Below are 21,262 nucleotides of genomic sequence, written 5' to 3'. Positions count from 1 at the left end.
ATCCCATAAACCAACCATCCATCTACTTATCCCAACCATCTAGCTATACAATAAATCATCCATCCATCCATCCACTTATCCCATCCATCCAGCTATCCAGGCATATGTTACCAGTATCTTTTTGTTGGGTGGTGGATGGAGATAGGCTAGCTGATTTGTTTATATGTAATCAGTGCATGTTTAATGAAAGTCAGTTTTACTAGTTACACCGGTACAGTTTCTCGTTTTTTTTAATTAGACTATCTTTTTTTTTTTTTTAGGATCTCTGTTGTCAGTTGGACTAAAGGCCTGGGTGGCTGAGGGCTGTCTGTGCTCTCAGAGGCAGGTAGAAACAGGACGTCCTGAAGACAGCAGCACTCCCTCAATCTGGACCTTCCCACTGCTGTGGAACTGGAAGCTCCACAAGTGAGTGTTCAAAAACAGCAGCGGCACTAAAACCTCACACAGAGCCTCACACTTCAGGCTTCACTGCAGGAGCTCCCAGTACCCCACACACTGGCTGAGGAACAGCGCGGGACAGTAGCTCAGTAGGCTTGTTAGCGCTTAGCATTAGCCTGCTGTTGGGTCAGAATAGGTCGGTGTAACTCTTCTTCTTACTCCGTCTTCATTTCCCTCCTCTGATTTGGCAGCAGTGGGCTGGTGGTCGTTTGGGGTCGTTTCTTTTCGTTTTCTATCTATCTTTCACAGTACTGTGAGAAATGCAGACATGTACTATCATTTGTGGTTTTGCACATTGCTTTTGCTTTATTTTGTGATTCTAAGTTTTGGTTGTTTTAATTTTACAAAATACCAGCCTGGTACCAACTTAGTTCTTTTTTTGGTATGTATTTCATTCTCTTTTTATTATTTTATTTTTTTTTCTTTCTTAAAAGTCGCACAAAAACACCTTCTAGCTGTAATATGCTGGAGTCCATGCTTCATTAAGGGGTGAGATTGCTTAAAAATGTGCAATGTGTCGTTATTTATTTGTTATGGTAAGGTAGCTGCTCCAGAAGTATTAACAAGAAATAAGTAAGCCCCAAACATTTGATTATGCTTATGAAAGGCATACATTTTCAATTATTTTTAAATGGACCCTCTTAAGTACATCAATTTTAGAAGCTATTTTCACACACTACTAGTGTTTTTTTTTTTATGGGAACATTTGGCATTTTCTTTGTGCTCCCCCAAATAATATTTTAATGTCAATTTCTTGTTTATAGAATGTTTTGCATGTTGCACAAGCATGTCCTGGGACTGAAGAAGCACTCGCACTTACAGAATATTAAACATTGGGTCCCAATATATATTTTTTATTTTAAAGTGTGCGCATATCAAGTTCAAACTACAAAATCCGATTTTACTTCTAAGTTTTGGGTATGAAATTTCCCTCACTACCTCTACTTACCTGTGGACCCTTGAAGTAAATGGTGGTTTTATGTTTTTAATTTCTTGCTGTATAATTTTACTGTAATCAACATAACAGCTTAGATATTCCTTAAATGATGTAAAGCAAATGCATTCTTTGAGAAGGTCAGGAGCCTCTTTTTTTTTCGTGGTCTCGAGATGTTCACTTCTTATTTTTCTTAGTTGAACATTTTTATTTCCTCTCTTGTATTTATTGAACACTGTAGCCCAGGTTGGCTACAAGTGTTTAGTTCTTGTACATATAAATGAGAAATCTGCATTCTGATGAATAAATCCACATTTCTAATTTATAAGAGGGTGTAAATTTTACCCCAGCCAGTTCTTACCATGTCAGTAAATGTATTGTTTGTACTTCTATATTTAAAAATGAAACGGTGATTTTTAAACACTACATTGGCATTTTAGTGACAGCTTCAGTATGATGTAATGTTGGCAGTGTTGTTTTCTTTTTTGCTGTATAGCTTTCTTTGTTTTTTTTTTTGGTATTATTAATCTGTAATGTACTTAATATTTAATTTTAACCAAGTGTTTTTTTTATGTTTATTAATGGACCTAAACTGGTTATTTCAATGTATTAATTAGAATAGATTCCTTCTGTAATAGTAGTTTTGACACTACTTCTAATTGCTTTCATTGTTTTGCACTTGTGTATGTAATTCTTATTTCTGTTCTGGTAATTTATTTGGTCTACTTTGAAAGGGTAGAAATGTCATTTGTTTTACAGCATATTTACATGAATAAAATGTGGTGTAAATCTTACAACTCACTACTTTCTTATTTTCCAGGTTTTATAGAGGCAGGCCAGGGTTGGTTAGAATTGTAATGTATTTTCCTTTTTTTATATTGAACATGTAAGCAATTGTGATAAAAATATTCAGCACTGGGATTTCCCTCATCACGTCCAGTGTTCCCAACATGAGAAGGCTGCGGATGAGGGCATGCAAACCAAATCAGACTCCCAAACCTTTTAAACTGTACAGCATCACTGGGTATTCAGTTCTCCGATAACATTACAATAGGAGTGATGTGGGGAGGGGCTCTTTCCTTTACATTAATCTGAACAGTCTTACAGTAACAGACAGATATAAAATAAATTCCCAGCCCCAAAAAGATCACTTCTGTGCAAAATGTGCAGCAAAGTCCAGCGATTCCAGCTGATCTTCTATAGAGAGAGCTGCATCGATCTGTCCCTTCAGATTCGAATCCAGATAACAGAAATTATAGATCGGGAAATGTTCCTGAAATACAGAGAGTGAGAAATCAGGCAGGATAGTGATAGGAAATTAAAAAAAATCTGTAATGAAGGAAAGTATGAATGCATCAAAACCTGAACAAAAACTGATACTCTAATCAAAGAAGTGCTACTGAAATGAGGGAAATTTATACAGAGAAATGCAGCCAGTCGTTTGGTAAACAAATTTAGAAAGATTCTGGGAACGGCGTGAATGTGGCGAAGCAGGAAGTTGATATTTTTCCATAAACTTCACAACCTTCACTGACTGCACCAGAGTCTGCAGAATAAGATGTAGAGAACTCAATATATGGTACATCCCTAAAGAACAGTGTTCTTTTATGATTGAAGTGAAGTTACCTTCTTTTTTGATGGTGGTCCCATGACTGGTGGATTAAATGTCATATCCTTCACACTGTAATCTTCAAACAGCTGGCTGGGGGCTCTGTGACAACATTGTGTTAAAAAATGTGACTATTTCTGAATGAAGTTTATTTGATATAGTATGACAGGATAGGAGCTATATTAATATCACATATCATTTATTATATTTTAATCAAATAGCGTTTGTAGCTTTATTGCAAAACTAAATCAGCAAACTAGAAGCAATCATCAGAACACACATCCGAATGAACTGCTGGTTAACTGACTAGTTGGGTTCAGAGAAAATTTGCACATTAATTAAAAATTAACTATTTAATTTACCTTCTGCTCAGGTCTATGCTGAGAGCTCCTGAACCCTCACTGGGTGCTCCAGCTAACAGATGAGAAGCATATTTTTTCACCATGGGGTGGTAATGTCTCTGTAACACACACACACACACACATCAGTGACAACTAGAGATACATTGTGCTCCTGTGTAACTCCGTGCTCCTCCGGTAATTTTAGTACCTTCCGGATCCACGTCTGAGTTTCTTCTCCTCACGTTTAATAAAATAGCTATTTGTCCACTGCTGTGCACCTTAATTACACTTAGGGCACGCGTTTCCACGGAGATCCACGTAAAAAAAACAACAGCGAGTGGAAATGGAGGAGCTACTGAACGCAATGTTATGTGACCAAGAAAGCCAAAAAAAAAAACAAACAAAAAAAAAACTGGTCCTCCTGTTTTTTTCTTTTCTTCAATTGCAGTCCGGATGCAAGAGTTTAAGCACTGAGTAGAAGTGTGAAAGATTTTTCACAGACGTCCCCCTGAGAAACTAATCCCGAACTTATCTGGATATGGATGTTGATATAATTTAGAGTAGTGAGTGTAAAGCTGGTGTAGCAGTATAGATTTACTTTCCTCTGAAAGTACTCCATAACACCATTAGCCATTAATGTCTAAATAGCTGGCAACACAAGTGAGTACACATCACCTTATCTCATCTCACCTCACAGTGAACATGTGCCTAATTGTTTTATTGTCCCTTTCATGTGTGAATAGGGAACAAGGCTGTTAACATTTTTTGGGGGTTCAATTCTCTCATACTGACCACTGGATTTTCAACATGGCACTTCACGGCAAAGAACACACTGAGGATGTGAGAAACAGAACTGTTGCTCTCCACAGTTGTGTTGTAGTTTTGTAATCAGTCACATATTTAAGCCACCATCCTACGTTTTATTCTGTTTATATTTTTCTCCTGATAAACACAGAATCTTATAATTCAGATGATCCAGTCTACTGCTGTGAAAATCATCCATACACTCATGCTACCTTGAGCGTGTGCAGCTCCCACAGGCAGGTGTTTTGAGGATTGCAGTACTCCGGCTCATCAAGCTCAGGCAGGTACACACCACTGCCCTGCATGTCGTTATCCAACAGGATGTCACACTTGGGGAAAGTCTGCACACAAACACAGATACACAAACCTTAAAAATGACACCAGAATAAAACATACTAAACATGAACATATAGCACAGCAGTGCTGCTGTGTAAACTGTGCAGCAGCTGATTCAGAGCTTCTGTCTCTGACTTTACTTTATCTACAAGGTGTTTCAGCTGTAAGTAGGCGTGTGTAATAGAATGCAGGACAGTGAGTGATGATTAAACACAGTGTTTAAAAACTCCAGCAGCACTGCTGTATCTGATCCACTCACTGTAGCAGCACAACACACACTAACACCTCATACACCACCACCATGCTAATCAGTGGTGGTTTTCTCCCCTGTGAAAGAAGGATAATAATAATAATAATATAGTATACAGAGAAACAGATACAGAAATACAGTCTCTAGTTATTATAGAACTACACAGTAGTATACGCTCAGTGAATGTAGAAATGTTGTGGATGATCACTCACGTGTATTAGCGTCCTGTTTGCTGCCAGGATACCGACGCAGGAGTCGGGCATCACGTGGAGAGCGAGTGTAGCGAGTCTCTTGAGGAAGGCGAGCGCTCTGTGCAGAGTGACCTGCTTCCTCCGCTTGGTCAGCATCACGTCCAGACACTTCAGGACGATGGTCATGTCTGTGTTTGATGCACCTGCAGACAGAGAAACGGACACTGAAGCCTGTTTTTCTTTTGGATTTTTTTTCTCATTTGGATTTGTATTTTTTTTTACTGTTCAACTACCAGTACACTGACAGAGCAAAATTACACTGTAGCTAAAATTACTATTTTTTATTATATTATATTATATTACTAAAAAGCACTTTTTTAAAAGATGCATCAGTGTCATTAAAAACCTGTGGCAAGTGATTCTGATGAGAATTGCTCTCATTTTCAGGCAGTAAATCATCTAGTCCTTTTTTTAAGTATTTAATAGTGATGTAAAAGATCACAAATCTCAGTGTATAAAAACAATGTAATCAGCAGATCAGAGGTCTTCTGAAATGTGATACTGTAATTCTAGCTTTTAGTTAGTAAGTTAATGTATTTTGTGTTGATTTGATTTGTTTCTATTAGTGCATTAGTTAACACACACTCTTGATTGTTCATCTATATACAGGCAAAGTAAAAAGACAGACAAAATAAAATAAGTGACTTATATTGACACAATATGTACAGACCAAATATGCCATTAGGCACCAGATATTACATAGACTTTAAATTAGCTTTGACTAATTACCATTTATTGATTACTGGGATCACTGTTTATTTTTTTTTATCATACAAGATGTATTGGACACAGTTAACTCTAAGGTATTTTTAAATACCTTTATTAGCAAAAGATCTTATTAAATAAATAGAACATTACAAAAGTAAAGAACAGTCTAAATAAATGTCCTATTCAGAGAGGAGTGGAAGAAAAGTGTGGTTTAAGAACAAAGTCTGATCAGTCTTTATCTTAGTGTGTCTAAATGCATTCAAATAGATAAAAAGAAAAGAAAAGAAAAATACTACTTATAATATAAAGAGCAGGTGTGTGAATATTGCTGGACACAGAGTGTGAAATGAGCTCACCTGCATGCAGCACCAGCAGAGTTTTATACAGGTGAGTGTAGAATTTCAGAGGATCGATGTTGAGGACGTCACCTGTTAATAATAAAGACTGTTAGCGAGGATAAAGAGATGACTCTGGATAAATCAGTAGCACTACAATACTAATACTACTACTGCTAATAATAAGAAGAATGTCTCAATTAATGAATAATTACAACATTTACAAGCATTAAAAAGTATTAATGTTTAATAATGTCTTAACTAGTGATGATTAATAAAAGCAATTTAATGTAATTCTTTTTGTAAGTACTACAGATCGATCGATCAGTGTTTTGGGGCTGACTACTGATCGTCTTTCAACTTTCACTCATTGCAATCGATTGCCAGGTGCCAAATTCCCTATTTAACTTTGTTTAAATTCTGTAATTTCTGCTAATTTTTGCCACGCCTAACTAATACTGATACACACCTGATCGATCATTCTATCTCTAATAAATACGACTGTTTGTGATCTTTATTGTGAAGCCAATAAAAACAATAATGAGAATGAGGAGAAAATCAGGACTGACCTTGACCGGAGAGGATGTGGAAGGCTGTGAGAATGCAGTGAAGACTCTCCTTGTGTGAAAGATCCTACACACACACACGGACACACACACAGACGGACACACACACACACACGGACACACACACACACGGACACACACACACACAGACACACACACACACGGACACACACACACACGGACACACACACACACGGACACACACACGGACACACACACGGACACACACACGGACACACAGACGGACACACAGACGGACACACGGACACGGACACACACACGGACACGGACACACACACGGACACACAAACACACAGACACACACACGGACACACAGACACACACACACGGACACACGGACACACACACACGGACACACACACACGGACACACACACACGGACACACACACACGGACACACACACACGGACACACACACAGACACACACACACGGACACACACACACAGACACACACACACAGACACACACACACGGACACACACACACGGACACACACACGGACACGGACACACACACGGACACGGACACGGACACGGACACGGACACACACACAGACACACACACAGACACACACACAGACACACACACAGACACACACACAGACACACAGACAGACACACAGACAGACACACAGACAGACACACAGACACACACACACGGACACACACACGGACACACACACGGACACACACACACACACACGGACACACACACGGACACACACACGGACACACACACGGACACACACACGGACACACACACGGACACACACACGGACACACACACGGACACACGAGTCTGAGATTAAAAGGATATTTCTAGCAGGATAGTTAAACCAATTGAGTCTCTAGGCTTGTCACAATAACTATATCTGTGTGGACAATATATTGATATATTGTCCCTAAAAAAATTGCAATAAACAATATTAGTCATTTTATGAATATTTTATGCCACTGAAATAGGGCTGCGACTAATGAATATTTTAGTAGTCGACTAATCTGCTGATTATTTGTTCGATTAGTGGTGATTATTTGTCACACCATCCATTTGTACTTCCTACTGGTGAGGAGAGCTAAACCTTAACATTGATAGTTGACGTACCTATATTACACAAAAAATTACAAAGTATATAATAGAAAACATTCACACAGACTGGATGTAATATTCAAGAGATTCTATGATGCATTTACTTTATTTATTTTTTACTATAACTATAAATTTATAATTACTATAACAAAGCTTAATTTTGATGGAGTAAACAGAGTACAGTATCTATGTAACATGTATCCAGCTAGTGTAACTAATGTTATTAATGTTAATGAAGGAGTGAAGCCTTTTTAAACTCCTCTCAGCAGCTCTCTGCAGTAATTTAACTTTAATCACGGGTAATATAGAAGTCAGAGTTTAAAGTGTACAGAACTAGTAAAGACCGACTGTAGAGTATTGTGGAGTTAAATGTGTTTATTTGTGTTTAATGGACACAGTGCTGCTACTCTACAGCTCTCTCTCCCGCCCTGCAAGTCCCACCCACACTGAAACTTCATTGGCCAACTAAGCATGAGAAGAGGCCAATCAAGATGCTCAGGATTTGTCACTCTCACTAGGAGTGCGTTTCTTCCTCTCTCGCCCCTTTTTTCTCTTGCATGTGCTTGATTCAAATTTAAACAACTTTAACTTAAATAAAACTGAACCACTGTTTTAAACAAAGTCAACATTCTGGACATTCAAGTCTGAACAGTGTACAATAAGTCAATCATATAATTATTGTGACAGGCCTAAACGTTAGCTTCAATAACCAGTTCAATACATTAAATAATGTAACAGTCTGATAACTGAAACCCTTAAACTGAAGGTTTACTGTTCTCTCATTATTCAACACTGTTTTAGGTTCCCTTTATCTACGTTAAGGAAATGTGTGTAAATCTGATTAAGTTTTAGGCCAAAATAATACTAATAATAAGGTTTATAAGCTTTAAAACACCACAGCATGATACACAAAATACACGTTATTTTATTTAAAGAGTAAAGACTAATACCAAAAATCACTCTGTGTGTAACATACTCACTCCAGACATGACCAGGCTGTGGAGAACACTCAGAAGATCATCAAAGAACTCCAGATTAATCAGATGAGCAAACCTTAAAGAGAACAGAAATAAATACTGTAAGAAATGAGCTCTGAAGGGAGGACAGGTTAGAGGAATTAGGAATTAAATGAGGAGGTAAATGTGTGAAATAAAGAGCACCAGCCACTGACTTTGCAAGACCTTCTAAAACGGAGGGGAGCAGGACGGATTTCTGGGCTTTTTTTAATATCCTGAAGTAAATAAGGAACACTATGTTCAGTGTTTCTGTGTTCTGGAAAAAAAAGCAACAAGGATAAAGAGAGCTTTAATCAGATTTCTACTGGATCAGAAACAGAACAGAATATATTTTTACTTTATTATATATATATATATATATATATATATATATATATATATATATATATATATATATATATATATATATATATATATATATATATATATATATATTTGTTTTTTTTTTACCAGTTTGATCTTTTTGTCTTTGCTCTCCAATGCTTCCACCTCCAGCAGCTCTTTCTGCAGCTTCTCCTCAGCTTTCTTCCACTGTGGAGGAAACGACCAATCAATCAATCAATCAATACATCAATCAAGTCACAATTACTATTTTTGTTTGGACGTTTTATTGTCCCAGACAAAACTGCAATAAACAATATGGTCATTTTTAAGGCACTAAAATAATGGTCATTTAATATAATACATTTGCATAGTTTACTATGTCAACTTTGGTTCACAACTGAAGTTGACAGCCAGCTGATTCACATTAATGGGCTCTTATTGAAATGTTGAAATGTAAGTTTATTAGATTCACTTAATCTACCTGTAACCACTCCACTCAGTGCCTGAAAGGAGGAGTGTGTAGCACACATCACTCTTCAGTTGTGTTCTAGAATAAATCATCTGTAAACTCTACAGTTTTATAGTGAGTGTGCTGATCAGTGCATAAGCTTCTGCTGTTACAGCTTCAGGATCTTTTGTTTGGTCCGCAGTCATGATCCAGATCAGAAGAATCTTTAAGAAACTCCTGAAGACTGATCTCTTCAAAGAGCACTTACTCTCCTAACACCTCTAACTAACTACCTTCTACTACCAGATCAGGAGAATCTCTCGCTATCTTTCATAAACTCCTGAAGACAGAGCTCTTCAAATAACACTTACTCTCCTAACACCTCTAACTAACTACCTTCTACTACCAGATCAGGAGAATCTCTCACTATCTTTAATAAACTCCTGAAGACAGAGCTCTTCAAACTAACTACTTCTAACCTCATTTCCTTCTTCCCCTCCTTCACTCCTCTATCCCATTATCTCCTTTGATCTCCTTTAGGCCCTGTCTAAAAATGTTTTACCTTTAACTTCTATTACTTTTGTACTTCACTATTGTACTAAAGAAGCTTTGGACAAAAGCGTCTGCCAAATTTAATGTAATGTAATGTAATGTAATGATGACTCTGCTCACTGGAGCAGTTTGACAGTTTCACACTCTTCCAGAAAGTCATCATTAATATGCGCATGATGATGGAAACAGTGTGTAAAAGGTGATGCTGACCTTCCGCTGCATCCTGGACAGATTCTTCTTCTTCTCTTTGAAGTTCATGAATTTCTGCTTGGGAGCCAAATCTTCTGAATCTTTCTTCACCTCCACTTCTTTAATCCTCAGGCTAAGCAGAGTGTCGAGCACCTGCCAGACAGACACACAGAGACAGACAGACACAGACAGACAGAAGAATTAAAAAAGAAAATACAAATCCCGTCATGTCTGAGGTAAAAGCAATCAATGTCAATGTACTGTATTGCACTGTATTTACCGCAGGTTTAATTTTGTAATTTCTGCTCTTCACCAGTCCAGAGATGACTCTCACTGTGGCTAGTGAAGCCTGGCCCAGTTTATCCTGTTTCAGTAGCTTCCTGACCGCCTCACAGCACATCTCTGACACCTGCCAATGCACACATCACAATTACAGGCACTGTAACACTGTAAACCAGACCAGAAATTAAAAACAGCCCAACAGCCACCCAACACGACTAACAATCCCTAACAATTTATATAATTAATGAAATGTAACATTTGAATTAAGTAAATATCAAACTAGGCAAATAAAAAACAACCCTATTATTAATATAATTATATTCTCCTTGTATGATAACAAAAAATGTTGAAACACTGTAAAACCTTACAAAACATCACAAAACAACTTATTTTTATTTCCCAACAGAACACATACCCAATACTGAAAGTGAAACTTTTTACCACTTTACAAAATAAAATCATTTTGTGCATATATAGCCTCACTCTAATATTTCAGGGTATTTTTTTTCGATAATATTATTGGCAATATGAGAAACACAAAAACATATTTAATTAATTTCAAGAATATACTACTGCAACATAATGAATGCTTAAGTTTTCTATAGTATAACAATTTAGCAAACACTAAATCTGTAAACTTTATCCATTTTGTAAACAAAAAGCAATTTAACTAAGTAAAATGTAATATAGCAAAAACAAATCTGTCAAGCTGCACTGTCAATAATAGGCTGCTTTTAAGAGAGAATACTGTTATGTTCTGGATTTATGAAATCACAATATAGTGTATATGATACAATATGGCACACGGTTTATTTTCACTCTGGATTTACTGATTTGCTGGTAAAAATGTCACATAATAGGCAGAGCTTTTCAGTTGGAGTTGAACAGATTAATCGGGCAGTAGCTTCAGACATTAATCAGAACATAACAAAAAAACCTTAATCCTGCTATTTATGCTTCCACATTAACCGTTTCAGTCCTACAGGTTAAGGAGTGTTTTTAGAACACATGAAGTTTTGGGACTTGCCTTCTTGACGGATTCATTCATGAAGGACACCACGACTACAGTGATGTTGTTGTGGAAATTGAAGTGCGGCAGCGCCACCAAGAGTTCACACATACACCTGATGGCCACCTCGGCCAGGCCCTTGTAGCAGCTCAGAGAGACGGCCTGGCTGCCCTTCTGCTTCTTCTGCTTCCAGTCTGCAGTAAAAAGGTAACAGTTAACACTCTGAAAGCTCTACACAGTGCATAAGATGCTTATGAAAGTGCTGATAGCTGGCTTTACCTCTGATCGTCTGCTCCAAGTTCTCCAAATAGAATTTATACTGACTAACTAGACCCTCCTCGAACTCCCTCAGCTGCTTTGTTTCTTTTTTGACCTGAGAATAAAAGAGACAAAAACACGTTGATACTACCGTATTAGAAATAAAAAATACAGATGCTATTTTTTTATAGATAATATACAGTGTAAACACATAAAATAGGGGAAAAGCCACCAACTGTGTGTTAAGATAAACACTGACTAGGCGTGAGAATCTCAGGGCATCTCACGATAATGATTTTAACATACTGTAATTTTGCAAAGTGTCTTTTGTATAAAGTTCAGCTACATTGTGAATGATGGTAAAATGTAATAAATTCAGTGTTCAAATTATTTGTTTTTATTTGATCGACTGATCTTCAGATATTTATTCTAAACTGAAGGGAGTGATGCAGTAAACTAAGCCAATACCTTAACAGCCTTTTCAGCTTCAGTCAGTGGTCGAATCCTGTAGGATGGCACAATGTCTTTGAAGATTTCCATTAATGAGACCATAACAAGCTTCCTGACAGTGACCGCCACACAGGAGTCCGTCTCCATCAGCATGGCCCTCAGCTCCTTCAGCTTCTTAATCTGAAACACAGCAGCACATCCATCCATATGGATTAATATACCGGTAAAGTTGGCCTACCTTTTGTAGCTATACCAGATTCATCCACAAGGTTTAGGAGTGTGTTTAGTGTTTATTGGAATTTTTCACCATTCTTCCAGAAGCACATTTGTGAGGTCAGACACTGATGTTGGATTAGAAGGCCTGGCTTACAGTCTCTACTTCATCTTAAAGGTGTCCTATTGGGTTGAGGTCAGGAGTCTGTGTAGGCCAGTCCAGTTCTTTCATACCAAACTCACTCATCTATGTCTTCATGGACCTTGCCTCATGTTGGAACAAAAAGGGGCCATCCCCAAATTTAATCTTTCTGCTGAACAATTAACAGTTTCTTTCACTGAAACTAAGAGGGTCGGGCCCATTATCCACCTCTATCAAACTTTACACCTGGCAAAATGCAGACAGACAAGTACCAATCTCAATTTCTCTGCAATGAGTAGCTGATATTCCCAGATGCTTCCACTGTGTTATGAGATCACTGACAGCTGACTGTGGAATATTCAGTAGGGAGTAGTGAAATTTCATGACTGGACTTGTTACACAGGTGCTGCATCCTATTACAGTACCATAGTGCTGGAGTTCACTGAGCTCCTGAGAGCAACCCATTCTTTCACTAATGTTTGTAGAAGCAGACTGCATGACTAGCTGTGGTTTTAATACACCTGTGGACCTGGAAGTGATTGGAACACCCAAATGTAATAAAAAAAATAATAATTTGTAATATTTGCCTTTGTTTATGAAAAAATTAACTAATGAATGAATGAATGAACTGCATTAGGCTGTGTGTCTTACATTACAGGTTGGATCTGCCAGTATCGCTGAACCCAAAGCAGCAATTCGTAGCTTCTTCTCCATGAGTTTCTGTGAGCGAAGCTTAAGCTGTTCTTCAGGATTCAAATTCAGGAGACTCTCTGTTTGTTCCTCTGCATACAAATCAAATGAAGTTATATTTTACACAACTTAATCCGCTGTAAATGTTTGTATATTACACTGTAAAAGATCATTTTGGCAGTTGTATTATACTGTTTATTATCACTTCTAACGATCAGTGTCTCATTAAATCTGTCGTACACCAAGTATTTTCCAACTGCCTGGAAGTGCAAAATCCCATAAAACGTATTTTCAATAACTGGTATTGCTAAGAATGCCAACATGCACTCTAATCACTGAACCACTCTAATAAACCACTACCAACATTACTAACTTCAAGTCTGAATACCCACCTTGCTCCATTTCCTCTTGGTCTTCTGGTTCTTCATCATGCTCATCCTCATCTGCTTTCTGTACCACTACAAACCATAACAAAACCAGTTACACAACTGCTTCCATCTACAATCTCACACTCTGCCCAAACCATACACACATATACACAGACAGTCACACACAGACAGACAGTCACACACAGACAGACAGTCACACACAGACAGACAGTCACACACAGACAGACAGTCACACACAGACAGACAGTCACACACAGACAGACAGTCACACACAGACAGACAGTCACACACCTGGCTTCTCCATGCTCTGGGGGATAAGGCCACTCTTGTCTTTGATTGGCAGTAAATGAATCAGCTCCTTCTCGTCTGACTGCTGCATCTTTCTCGGCATCTTCTCGTACTTTTCCAGCGGCTGGTCTGACTTGCGTTTCTTTGCATGAACAGGAGCACTGACATTACACACAAGAATACAAATTAAGACAGTGAGGTGTATTAGGTTAGCAGTTATAACAGTGATGATTGATGAGTGTTATTTTTATCACCAATTTCAATGCCACTGATAAAATGATAATTTAGCATAATTATGCAATTACTTTTATAGGGCAACAAACTTTAAATTATTACATTTTATTAATCTATAATGCACATTTTATACTCTAAAACTTGTTAGTATTACTAGGTAGTATGCAATTGTGTGGCACCCTATGTACACTATCTCCTGTTGGTAGAAATCACTAATGAGACAATAGGTGTTTTGAGACATTGTCTCAAGTTAAATAAAAGTGCAGTACCGATGATTATGATGAACAGAGAGAGACAGAATGTCTTGGATTTGGATGCGAGTGAGATACAAATTGACCAAAAATGAGACATGTCTTGTTTAACTACTCTAGCAGGCTCTAGTAACATTGAGCGAGAGAAACAATAGAACTTGTTGCAAATGTTAGCTTAACTAAAGCTATGGCTTAATTTGGAATTCCTGGTTGAGTTCCCACATTTAAGGTGAAAGTGAAAACTCTGGTAAAATGCTAGTGCTAACTTGTTCACTAAATAGGAAAGAGATAAACATTTACTAAGAATTAGACTCATCTTGCTCTAGGAGGATTGAGTGAGAGAGAAAAAAAAAAAAAACTTGAACTCGTGTAAAATAACACAGATCCAACTAATCAATTATTGCATTAGTTTCCAATTATTTTAATAATTTATTTTGATGTATTAGTTGTTGCAGCCCTAAAATTAAGCATTGATTTGAACAGCAAACGTGCCACAGGAGGCCATATGCAACCTGTATACATCCATGCCCACCCCTAGCTCATCTTGGATCCAGGCTGGAGGTGCCCAACAGGTAACTAGAGCCTCTAATTAATTGTACAAGTTCCCCAATAAATAAATCCATCCATGCCAATATTTAACATAATAATTTATATACATCATCATTACATTCACACATATATAAAGCCTCAATCCATTCCAACAGCTGCTTCTGGGTGCATTATGTTTTTTTAATTGAGTGTAATTATCTAAACAGCGAAGTGCAATGAGACAATACACTGTCCAACCTGGAAGAAAGATCTCTTGTGATGAAAGAAGCTTTCTGGGCCATCGCTCTGATCTCCTCCAGGTCATCCTCCTCCATCATGTCTGTGGGCAGTGACTCCAGGAACTCCTCATCCTCCTCATCTTCTGTGTATCACATCACACAACCAGTAGGATATTAAACTAACTATAACAATACTTGTTTTTCATCAAATTACATCACAAATGTAATCAACAAAAAACAGCAGGTGGAGACTACTGAGCATTCCCACCTGGTTTGGTCTTGTAATGTTCCAGAGGCTTCGGCGCTTTTTGGGACACATCGCTGATGGCCTGCCGGAGCTTCCTCTGTTCCTTGCGCTGCTTCTTTGCGGTGCTTTGCTGCTTGAACTGACGATTCTTCAGCTTGTTCTCAAGCTTCACATTACTGGTTTTGAGCAGCTTACGGAAGCTGGGCTTCTTCTTTTTCTGCCTTTTTAAAGCCTAGACATACAGATGAAGCAAATATTGTCAAAAATATAAACACAACACTCTGACCTGTACTAAAAATATACAGCACATTGACAGGAGTGGGAATGACAGGGAATCTCTCTATACATATATTACATCACATCACAATACACAGCCCATAATAATGATGGTATTACAATACTTTGATTCTGTGGATCTTTATATACAGTAACAGTCAAACCGTTGTACACTACTTGTAATTATTTAAAACAAGTTCAGCAATTTAAGATTAATATCAAACTCAACCAAACATCTGGAATTATTTAATGAGTAAAAAATGTTAAACCAGAAAAAACAAACCAGTTTTATATTTGATTAATTAATTAGATAATTTGTTTATTATTTAGATTTTTTAAAGCAGATCCTCTTGCTTAGATGACCACTTTGCACATCTTTGCATTTTCTCAGTCAGCTTTATGAAGCAGAGTCACCTGGGGACTCATTTATAAAACTCTATGTAGATTCTGGAGTCAAAATGTGTGTACACACTACAGGTGCTGGTCAACGAATTAGAATAATTTGAAATAGTGCAATCATGAAATTCTTTGAATGCATTTTTTGTGCAGAAAGCAAATCAGGTGTTCACCGCACCTGTCCTACTCGTTAGACTAATCACAGAACTCGTTACCTGGAAAAAAATTTGCTCAGCTGAGCTTTCCAAAAGGCCCATTTAGGCCATTTAACTGTGACACTGTTGTTTTATTGAATTAGAATAATGGAGAAACCGTTTCATTGAATTAGAATAAATGCTCGAATTTTTGTTTTCTGTGAAGAGTGTTCACTGTGCAGTATAAAGTCAGGGTTGAGTAGAATTTCTAAGTTGTAAAATCAATCATGGGTAAGCAGCGCGACCTCTCAACCGGAATAGTGGCTCAAATTCAAGCCCTTCGCCAACAAGGCTTGACCCAAACTAAAACTGCTGAGCAGCTCGGCATCAGCCAGTCTTCCGTCTGCAAAGCTCTCAAGAAAAACTGCAGCAAGCGCACCAACTGTTCCGGCGTCCGAAAAACTTCTGCTCGCGACAACAAGCAGCTGAGAAAGATCGCAGTCAGCAACCGGTTCAAGTCCACTTCCGAGCTCACCGACTTGTGGAACAAGCAGACCGGCGCTGACGTCTCCAGATCAACCACTTACCGTCGTCTGCGCGAACTCGGCTTCAAATCTCGCGTTCCAGCAGTAAAACCGATGCTGAACAAGAAACAAATGGAGAAACGGCTGAAGTGGGCCAAAGAACACGGCGAGTGGACTGCTGAAGACTGGCAGAAAGTGGTCTTCAGTGACGAATCACGCTTCTGCATCTCCTTCGGTGACCAAGATCCTCGTGTCTGGCATCGTGGTGGCGAAACCTACAACCACGAGTGCGTGAAAAGATCCGTCAAGTTTCCCCAGAGCGTTATGGTCTGGGGATGCATGTCCGCTCGAGGTGTAGGGAAACTCTGCTTCCTCAAGAAGACTGTCAATGCTGCCGTATATCAACATGTTCTGGAAACGTTCCTGATTCCGACTGTTGAGGAACAGTTCGGCGAAGAAGACTTCATATTTCAACAGGATCTTGCACCGGCTCATGCAGCAAAGTCGACCAAAGATTGGTTCACTCAAAAACAGCTTGAAGTTTTGGCATGGCTGGCCAACTCGCCTGACCTCAATGTCATTGAAAACCTTTGGGCCATCGTCAAGCGGAAAATTCGCGACAGAAAGCCTACTACGCTGGACCAACTGAAGCAGAACATCGCCACTGCCTGGGAAGCTGTGAGTGCGGAAACTTGCGACAAGCTGGTCAAATCGATGCCGCGGATTCAGGCAGTCATACAAGCCAAGAGGGCAGCCACAAAATACTGAGAAAGTGATGATTGTAATTATAATAAAAATTATTCTAATTCAATGAAACGGTTTCTCCATTATTCTAATTCAATAAAACAACAGTGTCACAGTTAAATGGCCTAAATGGGCCTTTTGGAAAGCTCAGCTGAGCAAATTTTTTTTCCAGGTAACGAGTTCTGTGATTAGTCTAACGAGTAGGACAGGTGCGGTGAACACCTGATTTGCTTTCTGCACAAAAAATGCATTCAAAGAATTTCATTTCAAATTATTCTAATTCGTTGACCAGCACCTGTAAAACCAGGAAATGGTGTGCAGGCCAAAAAAAAATTCAATTTTTTAATTGATTATTGATTTTAAAAAGCGGGTACGCTGTTTCCTCTTTATAAATCACATCTGCTTTGAAATGTCCGCAAGTAAACAAGCCTCATATTCCTCCTACATACCGCCCACACAAATCACTCAATTAATACTTAAATGTGGGATTTCCCGTTTATCTTGAGCAGGAAAAATGTTGGAGACTGAAGCAGTAGTCCTTGTTTCAGAGGTCAGGGTGAGAAAGAATGTGTTGTTTGGTGGTTTTAGCCAACATGTGGCTGCAGCAATTAAAAATATTTAGCTACAGTTACAGAGATAAAAAAAAAGTGTTCACATTTAAAAAGCTGGTTCATCTGGACATTTATTGCCTGATTCTGTAATGTTGGTCTCTATAAATCGGTGCCCAACTAAGCACAAAGTTGAATATTTTCTTCTATATTGTTGCCACAATAATAATAACAACAACAACAACAACAACAACAACAACATGAGTGTTATTAACATTTAGATCTTATAATTATGTAAAAAAACAGAATACAAATAAAATGTAAATAACCTACAGCAAAATACACAAGTTAGCATAAAAAATATACTACATATAGTACTCGGGATGCAACTAATGACTATTTTAGTAATCAACTAATCTGCCAATTATTTATTTAATTAGTCACAATTATTTTTGTCCTGCTCTATGTTTGTACTTCCTACTGGGGAGGAGAGCTAAACATTTAGGCCCCCAAGACCGTTTTTGCAGTACATTTTGATAGTTTGATGTACCTATATTAAACTAAAAATTATATTAAAGGAACATTATATTAAAAAGTATATAATAGAAACATTCGAACAGACTGGATGTTATTTTCAGGAGATGGTAGGATACTTGTACGTTTTTATTTATTTACTAGAGATACCTTCCTTGAATGATTGTCTAAGAAAAAGTTTTTTTTTTGTCTGTAATTACTATTACATATAGCTTCATTTTATTGGAGTGAAAAGATCAGTATCTCTAACACTTATCCAGCTAGCGTTAGTTTAACTAACGTTATTAATGTTAATGAAGGAGTGAATCCTGTTTAAACTCCTCTCAGCAGCTCTCTGCAGTAATTTAACTTTAATCACGGGTAATATAGAAGTCAGAATTTAAACTGTACAGAACTAGTAAAGACAGACTGTAGAGTATTGTGGAGTTAAATGTGTTTGTGTTCAGTAGACAAAGCGCTGATATTACCCTTTACCCACGTCTCTCACGCTCTCTCACGCGCTGCAATTCCCACCCCCACACTAAAACCTCATTGGCCAAATACACAAAAAGAGAGGCCAATCAGGATGCTCAGGATTTGTCACTCTTACTATGTGTACGCCCTCTCAGGCTCGCTCCACCAGTTAACAGCTGTGCCTCATCAAGAGTTAATTACTTGAATTTCTTGCCTCTTAATGTGTTTGAGAGCGTCAGTTGTAAAGTTGTGAAGAGGTAGAGTTACAGGTATACAGTGAATAGCTCTATTTAAATAATGTTTAATCCATGTTATGGCAAGAACTACTCAACTAAATAAAGAAATTAATACTAGAAATGAAAGTCAGTCAATCTGCAACTCTTCTAAACATGTTTTTTTTATTATTCCAATGCTATGAAACAGCCATAAACTGCCATAAATTAAAACAGTTAGTTCTGCTGAGGTTAGAATTTCTACGTAGAACACTATCTAAAGAACTACGCTACACTAAATATTTTTAAACTGTGTAACTAAAGTTGACAAAACAATTAAATAAAATAAAATTATGCAAAGATATTAAATATCGATATTTGACGTAATGTATCGATAACTACAACAAAAACTACATAACCACTACAATGACAACAAATGAGAATTAAATAACTTAAATAACTCGTTGCCAGATGAAACATAATGACCCAAACACTAATTATCCAATAGGAGGCTCCTACATAACTGCTCATTTAAATCCAGGTGGGAACCATTATCATTATTAGTATACAGCTGATATCTATAATTAAAAGTTTTTACTAGTAACAACTGCATTAAAGAGATGTTTATAAGCTAAAACAATCTGTAATAGGCTAAAAACGTCTTCCATTAAAGTCATTCTAATTAACACCCTTTTTCAGAATCAGGCCTGTAGCTTTATTATCCCCAATATAACTAACTTAACCAACTACTCAAAACCTAAAGCAAACTCAGAGTAGCACTTTCTATAAACATGTTCTCTCACTTTAGAAGACCTAAAACCCGAATTAAACACGGACTTTTCACTGCATTTCAGGAGAAACACAGTAACGTTACAGCGTGCGTGTACATTTATAGCTAAATATTAAACAGCGGGTAAACTAACCTAAATAACCGGATAACTGATAAAACATTTCACTCACCATGTTCTTAACCGACTCCTACTCCGCACCGGTAACAGCTGAACCGACTCCCGCTTCCTCTATAGCTATAACTTTATAAAATAACCTGAAATAAGAAAAAACTCGCTCAAACACATGTTTCTCACAGCCAGCTCTTCTCCACCACACACCACAGCCCCCAGCGCACACTGCCGTGTTTCTGACCTGCCCTCTAGCGGCCTGGAGGAGCGCAGACAGAGCCGGAGACGGAGACGGTTCAGTAAATCACCGCACACCGCTAGAGGGAGACCGCGAGAATCCAAAATTGAAACTATTTTTGACTGATATTAGTCGATTTTACCTAAAATTAACAAACTGAAAATTGTATTTTTCTACATTATTCGATTTTTAGACGCTAAGGTTTTATATTCTATTGAGTTACAATCAAAACACTGAGTTTAAAATGATTATAACCAGAGATTACAAGCATTTAAAAGTATGTTTCAATGTTTGTACTTATTAACAATACAATATATTTTAAAATAATAATTAAAAAATACTTAATTTAAAGTGTATCCATTTAAATGGTACTGTAAAAGGTGGGTAGCCTATTCATAAGCAGAAATCGACTGAAACCCGCAAGTGAGTCCAAAATGAATGGGCGTGAAAGTTTAATAACTTATTTTACTTAAATCACAAAAAAAAAAAAACTTTTTTCTAATCTACAGCATACGATTTTTGGACGCTAGCATTACTGTTACTGTGAACTGATTGGCTGGTTGGTGAGCTCATGCTGGAGTTACAGTCAAAGCACTGAGTTTAAAATGCTTATAACTGGAGTTTAAAAGCCTAAACATATGTTTGGATGTTTGTATTAATCTAGAATACTTTATATTTAAATAATAAAAAACACTGAATTTTGTATCCAAACATTTAACTGGTACTGTTAGATGTAGGTAGACTATTTATAAGCAGAAATTAGTCCAAAATAAATGTAACTAACTGGCTCAAAACTCAAAAATAGTAATAAACTACTTGGCCATGATATTCCTTTCAGTTTTGAAAAGTAAAAAAAAAAAAGAAAATCCATATA

General features: G+C 37.5%; 2 protein-coding genes across 5 annotated transcripts in view; one reads left to right on the top strand and one right to left on the bottom strand.

Annotated features, from left to right (window-relative positions):
- The window catches only part of plce1 (phospholipase C, epsilon 1), a 133,124-nt gene extending 130,963 nt beyond the window's left edge, over positions 1-2,161 (top strand). For 3 of the 4 annotated variants that reach the window (XM_022669336.2, XM_022669337.2, XM_022669338.2), the window contains one exon: positions 261-2,161. In XM_022669336.2, coding sequence (XP_022525057.2) covers positions 261-409 — 149 coding nt within the window. In that variant the 3' untranslated portion in view covers positions 410-2,161. The remainder of the gene's footprint in view (positions 1-260) is intronic. The other variant, XR_002649894.2, reaches the window with a different exon arrangement.
- Positions 1,874-20,397, bottom strand: noc3l (NOC3-like DNA replication regulator). Its single transcript, XM_049465029.1, has 21 exons — positions 20,212-20,397; positions 15,452-15,662; positions 15,203-15,326; positions 13,935-14,092; positions 13,647-13,712; positions 13,216-13,346; positions 12,228-12,389; positions 11,781-11,874; positions 11,520-11,695; positions 10,491-10,619; positions 10,232-10,363; positions 9,148-9,228; positions 8,853-8,953; positions 8,662-8,734; positions 6,576-6,639; positions 6,028-6,099; positions 4,925-5,106; positions 4,339-4,467; positions 3,344-3,441; positions 2,999-3,083; positions 1,874-2,645 (listed from the first exon to the last, which is right to left on the bottom strand). The coding sequence occupies exons 1-21, from the start codon at positions 20,212-20,214 to the stop codon at positions 2,520-2,522; spliced, it is 2,397 nt and encodes a 798-aa protein (XP_049320986.1). The 5' UTR covers positions 20,215-20,397; the 3' UTR covers positions 1,874-2,519.
- Between the last annotated feature and the right edge of the window lie 865 nt (positions 20,398-21,262).

The sequence above is a fragment of the Astyanax mexicanus genome, chromosome 15 (genome assembly GCF_023375975.1).
Source record: "Astyanax mexicanus isolate ESR-SI-001 chromosome 15, AstMex3_surface, whole genome shotgun sequence".
NCBI classification, from domain to species: Eukaryota; Metazoa; Chordata; class Actinopteri; order Characiformes; family Acestrorhamphidae; genus Astyanax; species Astyanax mexicanus.
This window is presented reverse-complemented; position numbering and strand designations above follow the sequence as displayed.

Excerpts from the sequence above, each read along its gene's own strand:
- noc3l (XM_049465029.1), bottom strand. Across the intron at positions 14,093-15,202 it reads ACAAGAGATCTTTCTTCCAG|TGCTCCTGTTCATGCAAAGA; the intron begins GTTGGACAGTGT and ends GTGTAATGTCAG. Across the intron at positions 3,442-4,338 it reads GGGAGCTGCACACGCTCAAG|AGACATTACCACCCCATGGT; the intron begins GTAGCATGAGTG and ends TGTGTGTTACAG.